At 35.3% G+C, this 21,425-nt stretch overlaps 1 protein-coding gene across 1 annotated transcript in view; it reads left to right on the plus strand.

The window, feature by feature from the left end:
• Nucleotides 1–21,425, plus strand: part of LOC101733293 (titin) — a 135,477-nt gene that overhangs the window by 42,929 nt on the left and 71,123 nt on the right. Inside the window, exons 34-50 of the mRNA XM_031901901.1 lie at nucleotides 1,772–2,023; nucleotides 2,218–2,469; nucleotides 2,709–2,960; nucleotides 3,193–3,444; nucleotides 3,677–3,928; nucleotides 4,119–4,370; nucleotides 4,561–4,812; nucleotides 5,004–5,255; nucleotides 5,487–5,738; nucleotides 5,970–6,221; nucleotides 9,680–9,931; nucleotides 10,089–10,340; nucleotides 12,961–13,212; nucleotides 15,746–15,994; nucleotides 16,700–16,954; nucleotides 18,613–18,861; nucleotides 20,244–20,492. Coding sequence (XP_031757761.1) covers nucleotides 1,772–2,023; nucleotides 2,218–2,469; nucleotides 2,709–2,960; nucleotides 3,193–3,444; nucleotides 3,677–3,928; nucleotides 4,119–4,370; nucleotides 4,561–4,812; nucleotides 5,004–5,255; nucleotides 5,487–5,738; nucleotides 5,970–6,221; nucleotides 9,680–9,931; nucleotides 10,089–10,340; nucleotides 12,961–13,212; nucleotides 15,746–15,994; nucleotides 16,700–16,954; nucleotides 18,613–18,861; nucleotides 20,244–20,492 — 4,278 coding nt within the window. The remainder of the gene's footprint in view (nucleotides 1–1,771; nucleotides 2,024–2,217; nucleotides 2,470–2,708; nucleotides 2,961–3,192; nucleotides 3,445–3,676; nucleotides 3,929–4,118; nucleotides 4,371–4,560; nucleotides 4,813–5,003; nucleotides 5,256–5,486; nucleotides 5,739–5,969; nucleotides 6,222–9,679; nucleotides 9,932–10,088; nucleotides 10,341–12,960; nucleotides 13,213–15,745; nucleotides 15,995–16,699; nucleotides 16,955–18,612; nucleotides 18,862–20,243; nucleotides 20,493–21,425) is intronic.

A 21,425-nucleotide genomic window follows, 5' to 3' on the forward strand; every position in this document is an offset into this window, starting at 1 on the left:
TAAGTACATTCACTTTTCCATTCTTGTACCATGGACCTAGTCCCACCTATCTGCCTAGTGGTCCAGTATCCACTATAGTACCCCTCCACTCTCTTTAATGGTCCGGTATTCTGCAGTGATACCCACTCTTCCAGGATAGACCTTTTCTCTACGGATTCTGGCCAGAAGCCTCCTGCACTGTTTCTAGCTGTTCCTATACTGGCACTGGATCCCTTGACTAACGGGGGACCCATTGAAACCTAGTTCCTCTTTTTCCTGGTTGGGGCAGAGACTGCCCGTTCTATCTACCCTGACTTGTGCATATAATGCTCGCTATTACACCCCTCTAACCTATGTTAGCTCTTCCTCTCTACTGCCCAGGTCCTGACTCACCTTCTGTCGATTCGACCCTGCCCTCTTGTCAAAGACTGTGAACCTGGGTGTGGCTGCTCCTTTTATATCCTCCTGCCTGCACTGTCCTCTGGTGGCCGGGGGTCTAAATTACACTTAACTTTTCTAAGTAACTATACTACCATACAAAGCAACAACAAAGCAACAACTCTTCATCCCGTTTTCCAACATACATATTAACATGCATTTTTCCACCTTCTTACAAGCATGACAGCAGAAACCTATACATTCGGATGGCAGTGCTAAAGCATTAACATTATAAGGCAGAAGGTTACTCATTAAATTAAATCCCATTGGCCTTGAACATAATATTTCTGTTTGGATATAGAATTGGCTTAAGGATAGATTACAAATAGTTGTGGTAAATGTGACATTTTCTACCTGGACCAGTGTGGTTAGTGGAGTACCACAGGTGTCTGTCTTTTGTCCTTTGCTTAATTTTCTTTATTAAGGACCTTAAAGATGGCACTGTAAATACTGTTTCTCTTTCACTTATGATACTAAATTGTGCAAAACTATAAGTTCCTTGCAAAATGTTGCAAAGAGATTTGACTGAATTGGACAACTGGGCAGTTAACTGTCAAATGAGATTCAGTGTTAATAAATGCACATTTATGAACTTGGTTGTATGTTGGGGGACTCCCTAATTGAGAAGGGTTTTTTTGTGGATAGGAACTGTTTTACACTAGACATTCTCAGTCAGTGCCTACTAAAGCAAAACAAGTGCTGTCTTGCATAGAAAAGGGGCTAAATATAATGACGAAACCAGAATGTTGTCTCTTTATAGATTATATTATAGATCATACCTTGAGAATGCAGTGCATACTTCTGGGCTCCAGTTCTTAGAAAAAAATATTAATCTGCTGAAAGAGTGTAGATTTGTGCAACTAAACTGGTAAAAGAAATTAAACAATTAAACCAAGAAGAAAAACAATTAGGGTTAGGGGCTGTTTTCTCTGTGGAGGAAAGTTTTTTTTTAAGTGATGTGATTACTTTACAGTTATATTAGATAATACTGTAGACAGATAGCAGGAGATCCCTATATATATATACCTTTCTACCTCAGACCAGTGCAAAAAAATTAACCATCTGCCACACTCCCCCGAAAAGTACCTGGGGCTGGTTAATTTACTCAAGGGTGGGTGACTATTATTTGCTTTTAACTTTCCTCGTTCTTTATTTAGCGGTTAGCAATAGAACTAGCTATAATAGTAAAAAGGGTTTACCACTCCAGGGTAAAATATTCTACTAATGCCTGTTGGTAAAGATTTAGACGCACCTGTGTCAAACAGGTTTCTTGGCTTCATAAAACATTCCAGTTACCTTGGTTAATAGAAATCAGACAAAATGCTCATGAATGCACTGTTTTTTTATCTTCTAGTTCCTTCAGTAATTGCAAACCTGATCAAAGACAATGTCACCACCAACTCGGTGTATCTATGCTGGTCTACTCCATTAGGAAATATCAGTTCCTATATCATTCAAGTCTTAGGGACTCAATCAAAGGAGCTGATAGTGAACACAAATTGTTCCCTTGTTGATCAGCTGATACCTGGAAATTATTATACGTTTATGGTCTTTGCCAGAGCTGGGAACATGAATGGTACGAAAACACTGAATTCTACATTTACAGGTAAGTTAACTGTTACAGAGGTCTAGTGTCTACACCTAAATATGCCCTTTAAATTGGGTTTATTTTTCAGTTCCCTTTTTACTCTGTTTATGTTAAACTATATCCTAATTTCTGTCTCAAAATAGTTTAATATGATTTTAAGGATAAGCACATTGTTTACAGCTACTAAAATGCATGCTTCTTTTATCTTCCAGTTCCTTCAGTAATTGAAAGCTTGATCATAGAGAATGTCACTACTATTTCAGTGTCTTTAAGTTGGGCTATTCCATTAGGAAATATCAGTTCCTATATCATCCAAGTCTTAGGGACTCCATCAAAGGAGCTGATAGTGAATACAAATTCTTCCCTTGTGGATCAACTGATACCTGGAAATTATTATACATTTATGGTCTTTGCCACAGCTGGGAACATGAATGGCACAAAAACACTGAATTCTACATTTATAGGTAAGTTAACTGTTAAAGAGGTCTTGTGTCTACAGTACATCTTAAAATGTCCTTCTTCAGTTTACTTTTTCGCTATTAATGTTAAACGCTGAATTCCAAGTTTGTTCCTATATATATAAAAATGTCCGTTGAATGTGGTCAGGTCTACAGTTCACTCATTCTCTTTTTTTTTTAATATGATTTTAAGGATAACCATGTTATTTACATCTATTACAATAAATTAATTTTTTAACTTCTAGTTCCTTCAGTAATTGAAAGCTTGATCATAGACAATGTTACCACCAGTACTGTATCTCTAAGCTGGGATACTCCATTAGGAAATGTCAGTTCCTATATCATCCAAGTCTTAGGGACTCCATCAAAGGAACTGATGGTGAATACAAATTCTTCCCTTGTGGATCAACTGATACCTGGAAATTATTATACATTTATGGTCTTTGCCACAGCTGGGAACATGAATGGCACAAAAACACAGATTTTTACATATACAGGTAAGTTAACTGTTAAAGAGGTCTTGTGTACATCTTAAAATGTCCTTCTTCAGTTTACTTTTTCGCTATTAATGTTAAATGCTGAATTCCAAGTTTGTTCCTATATATATAAAAATGTCCGTTGAATGTGGTCAGGTCTACAGTCCACTCATTCTCTTTTTTTTTTAATATGATTTTAAGGATAACCATGTTATTTACATCTATTACAATAAATTAATTTTTTAACTTCTAGTTCCTTCAGTAATTGAAAGCTTGATCATAGACAATGTCACCACCAGTACTGTATCTCTAAGCTGGGATACTCCATTAGGAAATGTCAGTTCCTATATCATACAAGTCTTAGGGACTCCATCAAAGGAACTAATGGTGAATACAAATTCTTCCCTTGTGGATCCACTGATACCTGGAAATTATTATACATTTATGGTCTTTGCCATAGCTGGGAACATGAATGGCACAAAAACACTGATTTTTACAAATACAGGTGAGTTAACTGTTAAAGAGGTCTTGTGTCTACATCTTAAAATGTCCTTCTTCAGTTTACTTTTTCGCTATTAATGTTAAATGCTGAATTCCATGTTTGTTTCTATATATATAAAATGTCCTTTGAATGTGGTCAGTTCTACAGTTCCATCATTCTCTTTTTTTTAATATGATTTTAAGGATAACCATGTTATTTACATCTACTACAATAAATTATTTTTTTTTACTTCTAGTTCCTTCAGTAATTACAAGCTTGATCATAGACAATATCACCACCAGTTCGGTGTCTCTAAGCTGGGATACTCCATTAGGGAATGTCAGTTCCTATATCATCCATGTCTTAGGGACTCCATCAAAGAAACTAATGGTGAATACAAATTCTTCCCTTGTGGATCAGCTGATACCTGGAAATTATTATACGTTTATGGTCTTTGCCACAGCTGGGAACATGAATGGTACGAAAACACGGAATTCTACATTTTCAGGTAAGTTAACTGTTAAAGAGGTCTAGTGTCTACACCTAAAATATCCTTTGAATATGGTCAGTTCTTCAGTTACCTTTTTCTCTGTTAATGTTAAAATATATTCTAATTTTGTCTGAGATATTTAAATGTAAAAATAAGGATAAGTACATTATTTACATGTACTTAAATGAATAACTCTTTTATCTTCCAGTTCCTTCGGTAATTGCAAGCTTGTTCATAGACAATATCACAACCAGTTCAGTGTCTCTAAATTGGCCTACTCCATTAGGAAATATCAGTTCCTATATCATCCAAGTCTTAGGGACTCCATCACAGGAGCTGATAGTGAATACAAATTCTTTCCTTGTGGATCAACTGATACCTGGAAATTATTATACATTTTTGATCTTTGCTACAGCTGGGAACATGAATGGTACAAAAACACTGAATTCTACATTTACAGGTATGTTAACTGTTAAAGAGGTCTAGTGTCTACACCTAAAATGTCCTTTGAATATGGTCAGTTCTTCAGTTACCTTTTTCTCTGTTAATGTTAAAATATATTCTAATTTTGTCTGAGATATTTTAATGTGAAAATAAGGATAAGCACATCATTTAAATCTACTTCAATGAATAACTCTTTTATCTTCCAGTTCCTTCAGCAATTGAAAGCTTGGTCATAGACAATATCACAACCAGTTCAGTATCTCTAATTTGGGCTACTCCATTAGGAAATATCAGTTCTTATATCATCCAAGTCTTAGGGACTCCATCACAGGAGCTTATAGTGAATACAAATTCTTCCCTTGTGGATCAACTAATACCTGGAAACTATTATACATTTATGTTCTTTGCTACAGCTGGAAGCATGAATGGCACAAAAACACTGAATTCTACATTTACAAGTAAGTTAACTGTTAAAGAGGTCTAGTGTCTACACCTAAAAATTTCCTTTGAATATGGCCAGTTCTTGAGTTACCTTTTTCTCTGTTAATGTTAAAATATATTCTAATTTTGTATGAGCTATGTTAATGTGAAAATAAGGATAAGCCCATTATTTAAATCTACTTCAATGAATAACTCTTTTATCTTCCAGTTCCTTCAGCAATTGAAAGCTTGGTCATAGACAATATCGCAACCAGTTCAGTGTCTCTTAGTTGGGCTACTCCATTAGGAAATATCAGTTCCTATATCATCCAAGTCTTAGGGACTCCATCAAAGGAGCTGATAGTGAATACAAATTCTTCCCTTGTGGATCAACTGATACCTGGAAATTATTATACATTTATGGTCTTTGCCACAGCAGGGAACATGAATGGCACAAAAACACTGAATTCTACAAATACCGGTAAGTTAACTGTTAAAGAGGTCTTGTATCTATATCTAAAAATGTCCTTCTTCAGTTTATTTTTTCGCTATTAATGTTAAACACTGAATTCCAAGTTTATGCCTATATATATAAAAATGTCCTTTGAATGTGGCCAGTTCTACAGTTCCCTCATTCTCTTTTTTTAATATGATTTTAAGGATAACCATGTTATTTACATCTACTATAATAAATTATTTTTTTAACTTCTAGTTCCTTCAGTAATTGCAAGCTTGATTATAGACAATGTCACCACCAGTTCTGTATTTGTAAGTTGGCCTACTCCAGTAGGAAATATTAGTTCCTATATCATCCAAGTCTTAGGGACTCCATCAAAGGAGCTGATAGTGAATACAAATTCTTCCCTTGTGGATCAACTGATACCTGGAAATTATTATACATTTATGGTCTTTGCCACAGCAGGGAACATGAATGGCACAAAAACACTGAATTCTACAAATACCGGTAAGTTAACTGTTAAAGAGGTCTTGTATCTATATCTAAAAATGTCCTTCTTCAGTTTATTTTTTCGCTTTTAATGTTAAACACTGAATTCCAAGTTTATTCCTATATATATAAAAATGCCCTTTGAATGTGGCCAGTTCTACAGTTCCCTCATTCTCTTTTTTTAATATGATTTTAAGGATAACCATGTTATTTACATCTACTATAATAAATTATTTTTTTAACTTCTAGTTCCTTCAGTAATTGCAAGCTTGATTATAGACAATGTCACCACCAGTTCTGTATTTGTAAGTTGGCCTACTCCAGTAGGAAATATTAGTTCCTATATCATCCAAGTCTTAGGGACTCCATCAAAGGAGCTCATGGTGAATACAAATTTTTCCCTTGTGGATCAGCTGATACCTGGAAATTATTATACATTCAAAGTCTTTGACACAGTTGGAAACATGAATGGCACAAAAATAGAAAATTCTACATTTACATGTAAGTATATTATAGAGGTCTAAAGGTCTGCGGATTATGCCTAGTAATGTCCATATTATCTACATTTTTTCATTTTCTATTTGCCAAATCATAAATTATATCCTTATTACATCCGTAAAAATCAAGTCAGTTTTATTGTAACAGAATTGACAAAATGTTTTCAAAGCATACACTGTTTCCCTTTTCTGAATGCTCCTGTTTTGAAATGCATTTCAAAGCTCTACGGTGGAACCACTCCATTCCTAGCCTTCCATACCCCCACTGCCCTGGGCACAGTTCAGTGGTCTCATGTCCTCCTTTTAACTGCACTTTTCCTCTCTCGTTGATGTTAGCTTTGGTTTAATTAGAAGTGCAAGCCCAATAGCTGTAACATTTTAAAGGAAGAGTACACTTAGGTCAGAGATAGAAGTAGAAGATTTACAAGTATTCAAATGCCTTAACAGGGAAAAAAACAAACTAGCAACTGGTTACACTCACATGCCATTTTTTAAATTCTCCACTTAGATATGTATACTAATCCCCTAACTTACAAATATCGCAGGTAGCTTCAGCATTCATTACAAAAAATTGAACTTTATTGACCCACCCCCCCCAGTAATAGTGGACTAAATATATTGGAGAGATTAGGAAATGGAGGAACTGACAGCAATCAAATAAGTTAATAGAAAAATATTTTTAGTGAACAGAAAAATATTTTTGAAAAATGTTAGAAAAGACAAAACTCCATATATAATAAAGAGGACTAAGTTTGCTTAGTAGCATTAACTCAGGGCAAAAAATAAGATGTTTGATTTTAAACAGGTGACTTGAAATTATACCTGCAGATTCATTGCTATTGATTACTGCTCCTTAGCACACTTAGGGAGAGATTTATCAAAATGTGAGAATAGGGATCACCACAGAAAAATTCACCAACTTTCCATTCCTATGGGATTTTTAGAAGCGTATTTATTAATGGGCGCGAGTTCACCATTTAATAAAAATCCATCTAAAGATCCCATAGGAATGCATAGAAAGTGAGTGAATTTTTCTATGGTGAGCTTTAATCTCACATTTTGATAAATCTGCTTCTTAGTGTCTTTTATTACATAACTCCATATAGACACCAAAAATTAATTGGATAAGAGAATACAAATTAGTAGTAGATAATGATAAAAGTATGTGTATTGGCCATATTCAACACTACTGTTAAGAAACCCTTATGCAATCTCAAATGAAAATAGCAGTAAATCAGTTATATTTGACAATAATAAAGGATTCTAATTCTCTAATCTGTATATGTAATTATTTATCTGTGTTACAATTGTTCTATATCTTTGTTTTTGTACCCCCTGTACCGTTACCATCTTTTTTCCTGAACCCTCTTACAGCTTTTAGTTAAAATTACAAAGTTCTAAATAAAGAATAATAAATTTAAAACATTAAATGAGATAATATCATAAATGCAAATATAGAGGCATATGTAGCCAAATTCAAATTTGTGAATTTTCTAGTTTATTTTTTTATTAATTAAAAATAAAAACTTGAAAACTCCAACCATCAGCATCTTTTTATGGGCAACCAACAGCTTGGCTATGAAATGCACAGTATCCCTATATCAGGGCAAAGGTGTAATTGGCTACTTGTATGTTGCTGTCCTGGCTAATAGCAATTAGGACATGCCTACAACTCAAGCCAGGCTCTATAGGGAGCTTCAATAAAAGTGTCATATTAAAGTAACAATGGTTTTGCTTCAGCCTAAAATCAGACACCTTACATTGGTGTGTGATAGAACTGGCTATTTATCAGTTGGCAGAATTCCAGCATAATTGCATTCCAACACTGAGATGCATCTGTGCACCATGCACCAATATGGATGTGTATGTTTAGGTAGATGAAGTTAAAGTTGGTACTAGAGATGTAGCGAACTGTTCGCCGGAGAACTAATTCGCACGAAAATCGGGTGTTCGCAAGTTCGCAAACTTTTAGCGATGTTCGCAATTTTGGGTTCGCCTTAGCTGGAGCCAAATTTTGACCTCTCACCCCAGAGCCAGCAGATACATGGCAGCCAATCAGGCAGCTCTCCCTCCTGGACCACCCCCGGACCACTCCCTTCCATATATAAACCGAAGCCCAGCAGCCATTTTACATTCTGCCTGTGTGTGCTTGATGAGTTAGCATAGGGAGAGAGCTGTGCAGGGGTTTGAGGGACAGTTTAGGTAGCTTTGCTGACTAGTAATCTACTTTCTACTGCTCTGTATGTAGCTGCTGTGGGCAGCTGTCCTGCTGATCTCATCTGCTGTAACCCAATAGTCCTTGTAAGGACTGCTTTTATTTTCTGATTACTGTTACTCTTCTTTTCATTGTGTACTGCAGCTCCGTCTGTGTGTGTTGGAGACAGGTGTGTTGCTCATAGTAGTGCACTAAGCACCAACCACACATGCACATAATTTTTTTTATTTGTGTTTTTTTACTTTGCTACTGTAATTTATAGAGCCCAGTGCTATTAGTCTAGCTGTGTTGGGGACTGGTGTGCTGCTCCTAGTAGTTCACCCCCAGCACCAACCAGAGATCACTTTTTTTTATTATTAATTTTTTTTTATTTATTATTTAACTTACTGTTCTTTAACGTGTCCAGTGCTGTTTGCTGTTATTCATAGTAGTGCACCAAGCACGTTACACATAGTAGTGACATTGCATTGCAATAAAATCACCTGAGCGATGTTTTTCCACCAGCAATAATATATTCCGTATCCACTACTGCGGCGTTTTGTCTTTGCGTTTGAAACGGCTGTAACCTTTACACGACTTGATTGGCATGTAGACGCCGGACGTTTTAAAGCAGTTTATTAGACAAGTTTAGAAATGTAGTGTGATTTCTGCCCATTACAGCACAAAACGCAACGCTGTGTCAACAACGTATTTTTCAGAGAAATATTTGCCCTTGATCCCCCCCCTGTATGCCACTGTCCAGGTCGTGGCACCCTTTAAACAACTTTAAAATCAGTTTTCTGGCCAGAAATCGCTTTTCTAGGTTTTAAAGTTCGCCTTCTCATTGAAGTCTATGGGGTTCGCAAAGTTCGCAAAAGTTCGCACTTTTTGGCAGAAGTTCGCGAACGGGTTCGCGAACTTTTTTTGTGAGGTTCGCTACATCTCTAGTTGGTACACAAGCTTCGGGCTCCAGCATTTGTCTCGCTCACAAAACCACACAAGTGTTTCCAAACTCTTGCATGGTTTCTTTATCCAAATAGCCCAATTCGTACAAATTTGTTTTTTCTTTTCCCCGACCAAAAATAAAAATCTTAGTACCTAAAACCTGCTGAGCTATTTTTTTTTTTTTATAGCCAGTTCTTCATTTTCATTTTTCTCTGTTAATTTTAAACTATATTCTAATTTTTGTCTAAAACATTTTAATGTAAAATATAATGTTAAACACATTATTTACATCTACTAAAATAAATGACTCTTTTATCTTCCAGTTCCTTCCACAATTGCAAGCTTGATCATAGACAATGTCACAACCAGTTCAGTGTCTCTAAGTTGGCCTATTCCATTAGGAAATATCAGTTCCTATATCATCCAAGTCTTAGGGACTCCATCAAAAGAACTATTAGTGAATACAAATTCTTCCCTTGTGGATCAGCTGATACCTGGAAATTATTATACATTTATGGTCTTTGCCACAGCTGGGAACATGAATGGCACAAATACGATGAATTCTACATTTACAGGTAAGTTAACTGTTAAAGAGGTCTAGTTTCTACAACTAAAAATGTCCTTTAAATATCTAGTAATAATACTATTTCTGTCTGATAATATTTTGATCTGATTTTAAGGATTAGCACATTAATTACATCTACTAAAATGAATGATCCGTTTATCTTCCAGTTCCTTCAGTAATTGCAAGCTTGATTATAGACAATGTTACCACCAGTTCGGTGTTTCTAAGCTGGGCTACTCCTTTAGGAAATATCAGTTCCTATATCATCCAAGTTTTAGGGACTCCATCAAAGGAGCTGATGGTGAATACAAATTCTTCCCTTGTGGATCAGCTGATACCTGGAAATTATTATACATTCACAGTCTTTGACACAGTTGGGAACATGAATGGAACGAAAATAGAGAATTCTACATTTACACGTAAGTATATTATAAAGGTTCAATGATTATGCCTAGTAATGTCCATATTATCTACATTTTTTCATTTTCCTATGAGCCAAACCATAAATGATATCCTTTAAGGAAAAGGAAAGGTTAAAATTAAGTCAGTTGCATTGTAACAGGATTGCACAAACTGTGTTCAAAGCACTCACTGCTTTCCCTAACTTTGTTTCCCTTCTGCCCCTGTCTTCAAATGCACTCCAAAGCTCTACAGTAGCATCACTCCATTCCTAGCCTTCTATACCCCCGATGCCCTGGGCACAGTTCAGTGGTCTCACATACTCCCCTTATCTGCTCTTTTCCTCTCTCTCATTTATGTTAGCATGGGTTTAATTAGAAGCACCCAATAGCTGTAGCATATTAAAGGAAGAGTGCACTTGGGCTAGAGATAGAAGGATAAATTACAAGTATCTAAATGCCTTAACAGGAAAAAAGAAAAATAGCAACTGATTTCCACATAAGGAGAACTTGTATTCCACCAACCAATGTCAAGTAAACATTTGTTCTCCTTTAAAAATTTATATTAGCAACAGTCACATGCCTTTTTAAACCCTCCACTTAGATATGCATACTAATCCCATAACTTGCACATATCACAGGTAGCCTCTTCATTCATTACAAAAAATGGAAATGTATTGACCCCCCCCCCTCTCAGTAATAGTGGACTAAAAATATTGGAGAGATTAGAAAAGTGGGAAAGAGGAACTGACAGCAATTAAATAAGTGAATAGAAAAATATTTTTTAAAATGTTGTCTCCTGGGGTAGAATATTTAGAAAAGACAAAACTCCATATGTAATAAAAGGACTAAGTGTGCCCAGTAGTTTGCTTCAGGTGACAAGTAAATTCTACCTGCAGATTTGTTGCTATTGTTTATTGCTCCTTAGCACACTTTGGCACAGATTTATTAAAATGTGAGATTACGGATCACCACAGAAAAATTGACCAACTTTTTATTTATTTATATGGGACTTTTAAAAGCAAATTTATTAATGGGTGAAAGTTGAGTTCACCATTTGATAAATATGCTTCTAAAAATCGCATAGGAATGCATAAAAAATGGGTGATTTTTTTCTGTAGTGAGATTTAATTTCACATGTCTTTTATTACATAACCCCATATGGACACCGAAGATTAATAGACAGGAGAATACAAAACAGCAGTAGATAAGGCTAGATTTTAGCCATATTTAACATTAATGATAAGAAACCCTTATGCAATCACAATTGAAAGTATTAGTAAATCAATTATATTTGACATTAATAAAGGATTCTAATTCTCTAGTCTGGATATGTAATTATTTATGTATTACAATTGTTCTGTATCTTTGTTTTGGTACCCCCTGTCCTTTTATCCTTTTTTTCCATACCCTCTTCCAGTTTTAAGTTAAAATTATTATTATTCTTAATAAAGAATGATGAAAGGAGATAATATCATAAATGCAAATATAGAGGAACAGGTAGCCAAATTAAAATATGTGAATTTTCTAGTATTTTTTTTATTAATTAAAAAAAAAAAACTTGAAAACTCCATTCATTCAATATCTTTCTTGGGCAACCGACAGCTTGGCTATCAAGGGAAGGACAGTATATCTTACCCTATATCAAGTCAGAGGTGTAATTGGCTACCTGTGTTTTGCCATCCTGGCCAATAACGGGCAAAAGTGTCATTTTACAGTAACAGGGATTTTGCCTCAAACTCAAATCATACACCTTACATTGGTGTGTGATAGAACTACTCATCTATCTGTTGGCAGAATTCCAGCATAATTGCATTCCATTACTGAGATGCATCTGCGCACTATGCACCAATATGCATGTGTATGTTTAGGTTGATGAAGTAAAAGTTGGTACACAAGCAATTTTTCCACTACATGTGTTTGATTGGCATTACTTCATACTCATGATGTTAATAAAGGCATTAGCTTCCAATTCAGTTGGCATAAGTCTATTATGGGTGTTAATGTAATCTGCTGAGTGTACCCTGAAGTTCCTGCCTGGAAGGCTGAAGATAATTTCAAGCATCTACATTCATTAAGTTCATCAGAACAGGCTGGATGAGCCTATGTGCCATGTTTAAATCAAGTCTAAGGGGCACATTTGCTAAAATCTGTTTTTTTGGGGGGGCTTAAAACGTGATATGGTAAAAATTCGTAGTAACCACAAAAATTTCTGATTTTCTAAAATGTCACAAAAATGCTTTTATCGGTCGTATGAAAATATTGTAATTGCATTCCGAAAGTCACAATATTTTCATACCGAAAAGATCGTTAAACCACAAAAACCTTTCTGGCTTTTGAATGCCTTCAATGTCTGGTTTGGAAGCCTTCCATAGGACTCAATGACACTCGACAGATCCAACTTGGCGAAGAGATGAAAGTAATGTTCGTAGTCTTTGCGCAAAGTACGATTTTTTCTTGGAACTTTAACGAAAACCGTGAAAAATTAATGGAATTTTAACTAAATTTTGTCATACATTACAAAATGTTCTATAAGTTAGAAAAAATATGAATTTATCTCAGAACTGCTCAACCGGAGTTTGATAAATGAATCTACATTTTATGACACTTAACTTATGGTTGTTTTTTCCTTTGTTCCCAGAACCCGCAAGCATAATTGTGAACAATGTATTAAAGCTGAATGAGACTTCATTAACTGTAAACTGGCAGCTCTCTGGAGGCAACTATAGTTATTTTATGGCTGAAGCCTTTATAAATCCACCTCAAATGTTTAACACAACATCATATTTCTTCAGTTTCTATTCTCTGCCTATTGGAGAGCTCCACAAAATAATGATCTTTGCAGTTGCTGGAAATGGTATTCAAGGGGAAAAAAGTACAGTATTATTCCTTTGTAAGTACTTGGATTAATCATTTTATTAGCCCTAAATTCACAAGGGAGTATACTCCTTATTTGGGGAGAATTGGGGAAATATCCATCAATTGTTTTCTCATTCATTTGGATTTATACTGGGCAAGTTAACATCTGTCGCAAAGCACTATATTATTATTATTATTATTATTTTATTAAATAAGAATGGTGACTATTGTGCATGACTGTATTTGTACATGCAAGGGACCTTACAATGTTAGCTGGAAAGTGCTGTGAAACATATAAAGGTTAAAAATAATTGCAATGTCAGTATCCAGAGCAATATAAATTTAGGGGCCCACTTATCAAGTGTAAAAAAAAAAACAACCCCAAAAAAACAAAAAAAAAAAAAACTTTTCCAACTTTAGCCTTTGGGATTTAACCCTAGCACAAAGTAACACAGTAACATAGTAACATAGTAAGTTAGGTAAAAAAAGACACATGTCCATCAAGTTCAACCATAATGCCTAACTGCTAGTTGATCCAGAGGAAGGCAAAAAACCTCATCTGAAGCCTCTCTAATTTGCCGCAGAGGGGGAAAGAAATTCCTTCCTGACTCCAAGATGGCAATCGTACCAGTCCCTGGATCAACTTGTACTAAGATCAGTCTCCCATAACCCTGTATTCCCTCACTTGCTAAAAAGCCATCCAACCCCTTCTTAAAGCTATATAATATGACTGGTTCAGGTTGGGAATGCCACAACTTCATAGCTCTCACAGTAAAAAAATCCTTTCTGAATATTTAAACGGAACCTCCCTTCTTCTAAACGGAATGGGTGCCCTTGTGTCAGTTGGAAGGACCTACTGGTAAATAAAGCATTAGAGAGGTTATTATATGATCCCCTTATACTGTATATTTATACATAGTTATCATGTCACCTCTTAAACGCATCTTCTCCAGTGTAAATAACCCTCAACCAAATAAACTAATTTCCACGAAAACCACAAATTTATCAGTCATTTATTAAAAGATCCAAATTGAAAAAGCACAAACAAATTAAGATGTGGAATGAATAGGAAAAGTATACAAAAAATATTTCATGGTTTTTACGGTTTCCAACAAAAAAACAATTTCCCTAGGACAACTCCCATTGACTGCTACAAGACCTTGACAGCTTTTAGATAATGAAATTTCATATTATTGTTTTTTGTGGTTTTATGCTTATTAAATCACAAAAAAAATCATGTTTTACATGTGCGTGATGTCTCTTTGGGATGCAGGTGATGTTACTTCTGCAGGTCATGGCTGCATACTCCCTTATACATCCAGCACCATCATTGTATTTCCGTAAGAACTCTCTGGTGGCTGGATTTTTTTTTTTAATAAAAATGTATTATATAGTCAGCTAAGGGCTGTCCCTTTAAAGCTGCCATGCTAGGCCCAGACCCTCAGGTGCCTATATATAAATATATATATAGTACAAGATAGGCATAGGAGCCATATCCCATACATCATCAGGTTACAGCTTTGCTTATAGAGAGTCATTCTTAACTTGACTATTTAAAAAACACACTATATTACAATAAATTGAGATGATATATTTATAAATAAGTAACAGTAAAACACATTGCCAAAGATGCAATAATAAAGGGAATCGGTACATAACACAAATGTTTAATATTGGGAAATAAATAGGAAACTGAATTATATGCGCTACAAGATTACATAATACAGGTATAGGATTCCTTAATCAGAAACTCATTATGCAGAAAGCTGTATATTACAGAAAGTCTATTTGCCACAGAGTTCATTTTAAGCAAATATTTCTAATTTTTAAGAATGGTTTCCTTTTTTCTGTAATAATAAAACAGTACTTTGCACTTCTAACTAACTAAGATGCATAATCCATATTGGTGGCGAAAAATACAGTTTGGTTTTAAAAAAAATACTTTAAATATTTTAAAAAATACTTTTTAGCAGGCTTAAAGTATTGTGAGCCAAATTATGGAAAGACCCCTTCTTTGAAAAACCCTAGGTCCCGAACATTCCGGATCATCTGTGTATACCTGTTAACATATAACAATAGTTAAGTGATAGCATTATGCGTTATGTATTTTGAAAGAGGGTTTAAAAGGAGGTTGCCAACTGGTAATGTTCCTTCTTAGGTCCACATTTACATCTCTACTATGCTCACCATATTTGTCATATATGCTTCTGAAGCTGACCTTCTAAACTGTTAAAATACACTAGTTCATATTTTTTTCTCAGCAGCATAGTAACAGTTGCATTGTAAGAGACTTTGGTAAAGCTTTGGGAGCATGCTATGTAACTGCAGCTGAGCAATATATCAGCTGATATTTAAGAGTTTAAAGTAAAATATCTCTCTTACTAAGTTGCCATAGGGAAACCTGCAAGGGGGGAAGGAAACAAATTCATCATATTTAGCAAGGATGAACTGCCACTGAAAGCAATATTAACAACTATATTAACATTAATGAAATACCCGGGGCTTATATTTATAACATTTTGTGCATTCAGTGTTATAAAAAAAAGGTTCAATTTTCTCTTCCATAGTATCAGATACTCTCAACTATACAAATGTATTCGCCGATTCAATTGCATTAGCATGGATGTCTCCAGATGACCAAAATGTATCTTTCATTATAAATATTACTGGATCTCCATCTACCAGCTGGGAAGGGTCTGCTAATCAAACAGTGATTGAAGGCTTGACACCTGGGAATCTGTATACAATTCAGTTAGCAGCTTACCAAGGAAGTGATATGTTATATGGTTTTGGAAGTTTATTATTACTGCACACAAGTAAGTCTAATTTTCTATAAATGTCTTATGTTTAATCATTAAAAAAAAAATAAAAAAATAAAAAAAATAAATACATAAATAAAATATATATATATATATATATATATTTCCTTCTTTCTTGATAATGCATTATAGTCAATGTTTCTCATAGGGGACTATTTATGAAGGAGAAAAATATGACATAAAAATACACCAGCCATTGGCCTAATATTTCCATAAAAATTGCATAGTATTCTCAATAGACAGCTCCTAATATGCTGTATATATTATAGTTACAAACTTCTACTCCACAGGGCAATAGAAGGTATTCTTGACTTTCAACCTTTCTCCCCTCTTTCATTTCCATTCATTTCTACCCTTCTTTCCTTAACCTACATGTTATGTTTGCTAATCTTCTTTTATGCATATCCATCAAGTCCTCCTAAAGAAAATGCATTTTAAATTGAGGGAATAGTTCAAACAGTATATATTTATAATAGATGAGTAGATGAGGAACCATTTACTTCACTCTAAAGGTAAATATATTTTTTTAAATATATACAGTAGCCCTACATATGCTTTTAGTTATTAATAACATTGCTGTACTGACTGCGAAGAATTAATGTAGAAACTGTATAATGCACAACCACAAAACATTGACCTACAAGATAGTAACCGAATATAAAAACTTGTTAATTTTTTTTTCTCCTGAACCTCCGAACACAGGGCCCAGTGTGGTTAGCAACATCCAAGTTAGCAATGTGTCTACTTACTCAGTAGACCTAAGATGGAGCCCCCCCACTGGACAACACGATTACTATAGGATTGAAGTTATAGGATATGTATTTCAGCAGATGAATACAACTGTGGAGTCAATATCCATCCAAAACCTCACTCCAGGAACAAATTATACATTCAGAATCTGGGCAGTAGTTGGAGATAATATTTTAGGAGATCCAAATGAGAGTTCTTCATTCACAAGTTAGTATGAAACTAATGTATTGGGTTTTAGTTTTGAAAGCTGAAGCTAGAAATGTTTTAAATGTGTATTTGCACATCTGAATATAACATTATGCAGGAGTATGTACAGTTAAAGCTAGTCTGGGATCTGCTTCAACAGCACATGCTCCTGCAGGCTATAATTTGGTGAAGTGACAGAAGAGGATCAGAAGATACAGAAAATGGTGTCTCGACTGTGCTAATAGGGACAATTCTCTATGTAACAGACTTTGTGGGGAGAGAGTGGGGGCTGATGGAGGCCTTTTGTGGGGGCTTTTGTTTGTGGGGGGGTTGAATTCACTTTTTAAGGATGATTCTGATCTACAGTTTTTATACACTGTCTTCAAGAAGCTTTTATGTCTTCCCACTTCTGGCATGGGATTCCTTCACGAACTATACTGTATGTACGGGTTATTTGGCTCCTGATAAAATTAACTATAGAGTGTATATGATGGAGATCTTAGACTGCAAGCTCTACTGGGACAAGTGCATATGTAAATTGTGTATAGGCTCTGTAAAGTGCTGTAGAATATGATGGGTCTGTATAAGTAAAGGTTAATATCCTTTAATGCTTTAGCTGTTGCAGGCATATAAATGGGCATGTTCTCTACTGGAATCTTCATTAACAGCAGTTGAAAGAAAACATAGTGGGCCCAATTCACTAAAGTCCGAAATAAGGAGTGCTATTTATAGCATGCGTTAAAAATCTTATCACTTCTTATTTTTCGCTCGATTCACTAAAAGGACACTTGTCATAATTAAGAAGCGATGTTCTTGGCGTTATTTATCTTGCGACGACATATTTTCAAGCAACGTGCTGCGTAATATGTTGTGTGCTGCGTAATATATTGCTTGAAAAATAAGAAGTGATAAGATTTTTAACGCATGCTATAAATAGCACTCCTTATTTCGGACTTTAGTGAATCGGGCCCAATGAGTGGTAAAGGCTGCCTTTACCTCTTGTAAATATAGCATAAATATTAAATTGTCATGAGGATAGCATGGTAGCTTACTGGTTAGCACTGGGGTTACTGTTTTGTACAGCTGGGATCTTGAGTTCAGTTCTCACCAGATCAAGTGTAATTTATGAAGACCATGGACAAAAGTGCAAGAGCAGTAAGGGGTGTGCTCATGCAGAGCAACATTTCTGTCCAAGGTCTGTCTCTACACCTCTCACCAAATAAAAAAATCAAGAGTGCGGCTAAGAGCTCAGCAAGTGCAGACCAGCCATGTCATTACTGCCTATTGTAAGGTTGGTAGTAAGTACAGGGCCCTGTTGCAACCCTGTCCGCATTGCTCTCTAAAAGTGGGGAAAGGTAGGGGTGGATAGGGCATGCCTACATCCCTCCCATCCCTCATGAATACTGCACTGCTGAACGCAGGCAGAACTGTATTCATGGGGGTGACTGCAAGTATTTGCACTATGCAGGGTGTAAAATGCAAAACACAAACATGGTGGATTGTGCCCATTGTTTTGCCTTCTGCATTGTAAATAAACCCTTGTATATTTTCCTTGTGTTTGTGTGGGTTTTCTCTTGGTACTTTTATGTCAATAAAGAATAATCTTTGTAAACACTGTAAAGCTATACAATTAAAACATAATACTTTTTCTCTGGACTTAAACCTGTTTCTACCCCCAGAACCAGCCAATATCAACATCCTGAATATAAACAGAATAAGTAACAGCTCATTATATGTGAGTTGGCATCTAACTGAAGGCAGCACAACATCATATCTTGTAGAAGTAACAGGGGATTTACCTCAACAATTCAATGTGGAGTCTGAATCCATTAATATTTCTAACTTAACCACTGGTAATCAGTATACGGTGGCAATTTCTGCAGTCGCAGGGTCCCAACAAGGTGGCAAGTCTGAGTTTTCAGTTTTGTGTAAGTATTCCCATATAGTTACTTTCTATTGTATTGTTCAGACATTGTAGTTTAGCTGCATACAGTATAATTTTGTCAAAGCTGGACAAAGCTGGATCACTATGGAACAAGAGGTTCCTAATTCTGCCTTGAAACTTTTTCAGCTGAGCAGTTCTACTGCCTGTATTATAAAGATGAACTGTATCAAATGGAAATGGAAATGCCTTTTATGATTTAGTAAGGGTCTGTAATCAGTGTCGGACTGGGACCCTGGGGGCCCACCAGAAAACCTTAGACCCTAGGCTCACTTTCCAAACTATTTTTCCTCCTTTTCTCACCCAACCTCTTTAGTCTCTTTTATTTACATACTAGCATCTATTCTTTCATTTATTTCTCCTCTTTGTTCCCTGGTGGTTTGCTTAGATTTTACCACTTTCACTAATTAAAGGCAAACCAAATTAAAAAGGTAGAGATTACTTCAAGCTCTCTGAAACCATTTTTAATAGCACTAGCTTTAAAATCCTACTTTAAGGGGCAGATTCATCAAAGTTCAAGTTTGAATCCCGAAAGGGATAAAATTCGGATTAGATACGATAATTTCTGATGATCGGAAATGTTACAAAAATGCTTACGAAAAAATCGTAATAGTCACGATAATATCGTATTGGTGATCCGAAAGTCACAAAATGTTCATATATGAATGATCGTAAACAGCAGGAAAACCTTTCTGACATTGATCCTTCTGTGCATGTTTTTGGAAGCCTCCCATAGGACTCAATGGCACTCTGTAGCTCCAACCTGGCCAACGGAAAGTCACGATAACGAAGTTTTAATGAATCCGAAACTTTCGTACTCGTTTGACAAATACAGTTTTGTCGCTAAAAAATTGTCGCAAAGTATGAAAAAGTCGCGCAAATTAACGAAAAAATGCAGAAAATACACACAGTTCTATAGATTAGAAAAAATATGATTTTTTTGTATTCAGAATCAATCGTACTTTGATAAATGTGCCCCTCAATGGGTGTAATTTACAAGCATATACTATATGCCTTGTACTACAATACTTCACTCAGCATTCCAAATTAAAATGTTGTTGTTTCACTTCAAAACTGGTCACACATAAAGTTACTGTATCTTTTGACAAAATGGTATAAGAATTGTTCTTTGTTAATAGCTTCAATACTACCGCTTCAAAAGAGCAGAACATCCAAAACAGTCTGGGTTGGTTGATGACCATGTGTATGGTGGCATCAGCTAACACATAACAAAATAGTTCCATACATCTCTAGTATTATAAATGCCAGCCTCAAGATCAGTCCTGGTGTGGTAATTATACACTGCACCAGAGTGAAATTAGTTCTTCGGTTATTTGTGAGAAACTGTCTTTATTTTTTCTTCCACAGTGTCAGATACTCTCAGCTGTACAAATATATCAACAAACTCCATGACACTGCTTTGGGATACTGTATCAGAGCCCAACATATCCTACACAATAAATGTAACTGGTTCACCTCCTTGGAATTGGTCAAATTCTACCAGTGAATTTATGCTTCAAAATTTGATACCAGGCAATCTATATATAATTCAATTATCTGCTTACCAAGAGAATAACTTGTTATATGGTTATGGAGGTCAGATTTCAGTGTACACAAGTAAGTATTCTAAGTCTTACCTTGAAGCTGACAATCTGCATTTGTGAAAATTTCTGAATGATTTATTATCACACCTGTAGTTTCAAGTTATATTTGTGTAACCTTTTCCACAATAATGCCAATGTAAGGTTATGTGACCTAGAATACATGCACATCAACACAGAAGAGCACAATGCATCTAGCTAGTGTCACAGTCATCATATGGGCAATTATTGCACATTTACACATCTAATCACACTAATCTACTTGTGTTTCTTTAAGGATACACAGTTAAGTTGCGTTGCAAAGTGACTGTATGGCAATTTTTGCATGTACTTAGAAATACAGAGCACCTAAAAGCGTGTAACTTTACAAAAAGCTAGTTACAAAAGCCCATTCAGGAAAGATTATAGAAACTGACAAGCTTTTTCCACCGAAACCCAGCATGAACGTAAATGAATAATACAGAAACCCTATTTAAATGCAGTGTTTACATTTATAATTTAGTTATCATACATTTATAATTTAGTTATTTAGCTGGCAGATTCATGTAGAAGTCATTGGGAGATGTACTAGCAAATTTCAAGCAATTTTTTTTAATTTGAGATTTATTTTTTTTTAATTGTGAGTAGAATGTGAGTGTGCTGTGTTTGTACTTTTTTTTTAATGTTTTTAAGTGATCAAGTTTTTGAGATTTAAGTTTTTTATAAATAAGCACATATTTGAGGTCAGTGCAGCGCCCATAGTGTAACTCAATTTATTTCTAAAAAACTTAAATCTTAAAAACTTGAAAACTTAAAATCACTTTTTGTTCAGCACATATAACAAAGTTTAAATGCCACCAGATTCCCTTAGTGAACTGAGTCCCTCAGTGTTTTGGCAGTTTCACTGTGACCTGCTTCCTCAGAGGCATCCTTCATATCCCTGCTTCTTATCCTTAGAAATCTGCAACTT

The sequence above is a fragment of the Xenopus tropicalis genome, chromosome 5, assembly GCF_000004195.4.
Source record: "Xenopus tropicalis strain Nigerian chromosome 5, UCB_Xtro_10.0, whole genome shotgun sequence".
NCBI classification, from domain to species: domain Eukaryota; kingdom Metazoa; phylum Chordata; class Amphibia; order Anura; family Pipidae; genus Xenopus; species Xenopus tropicalis.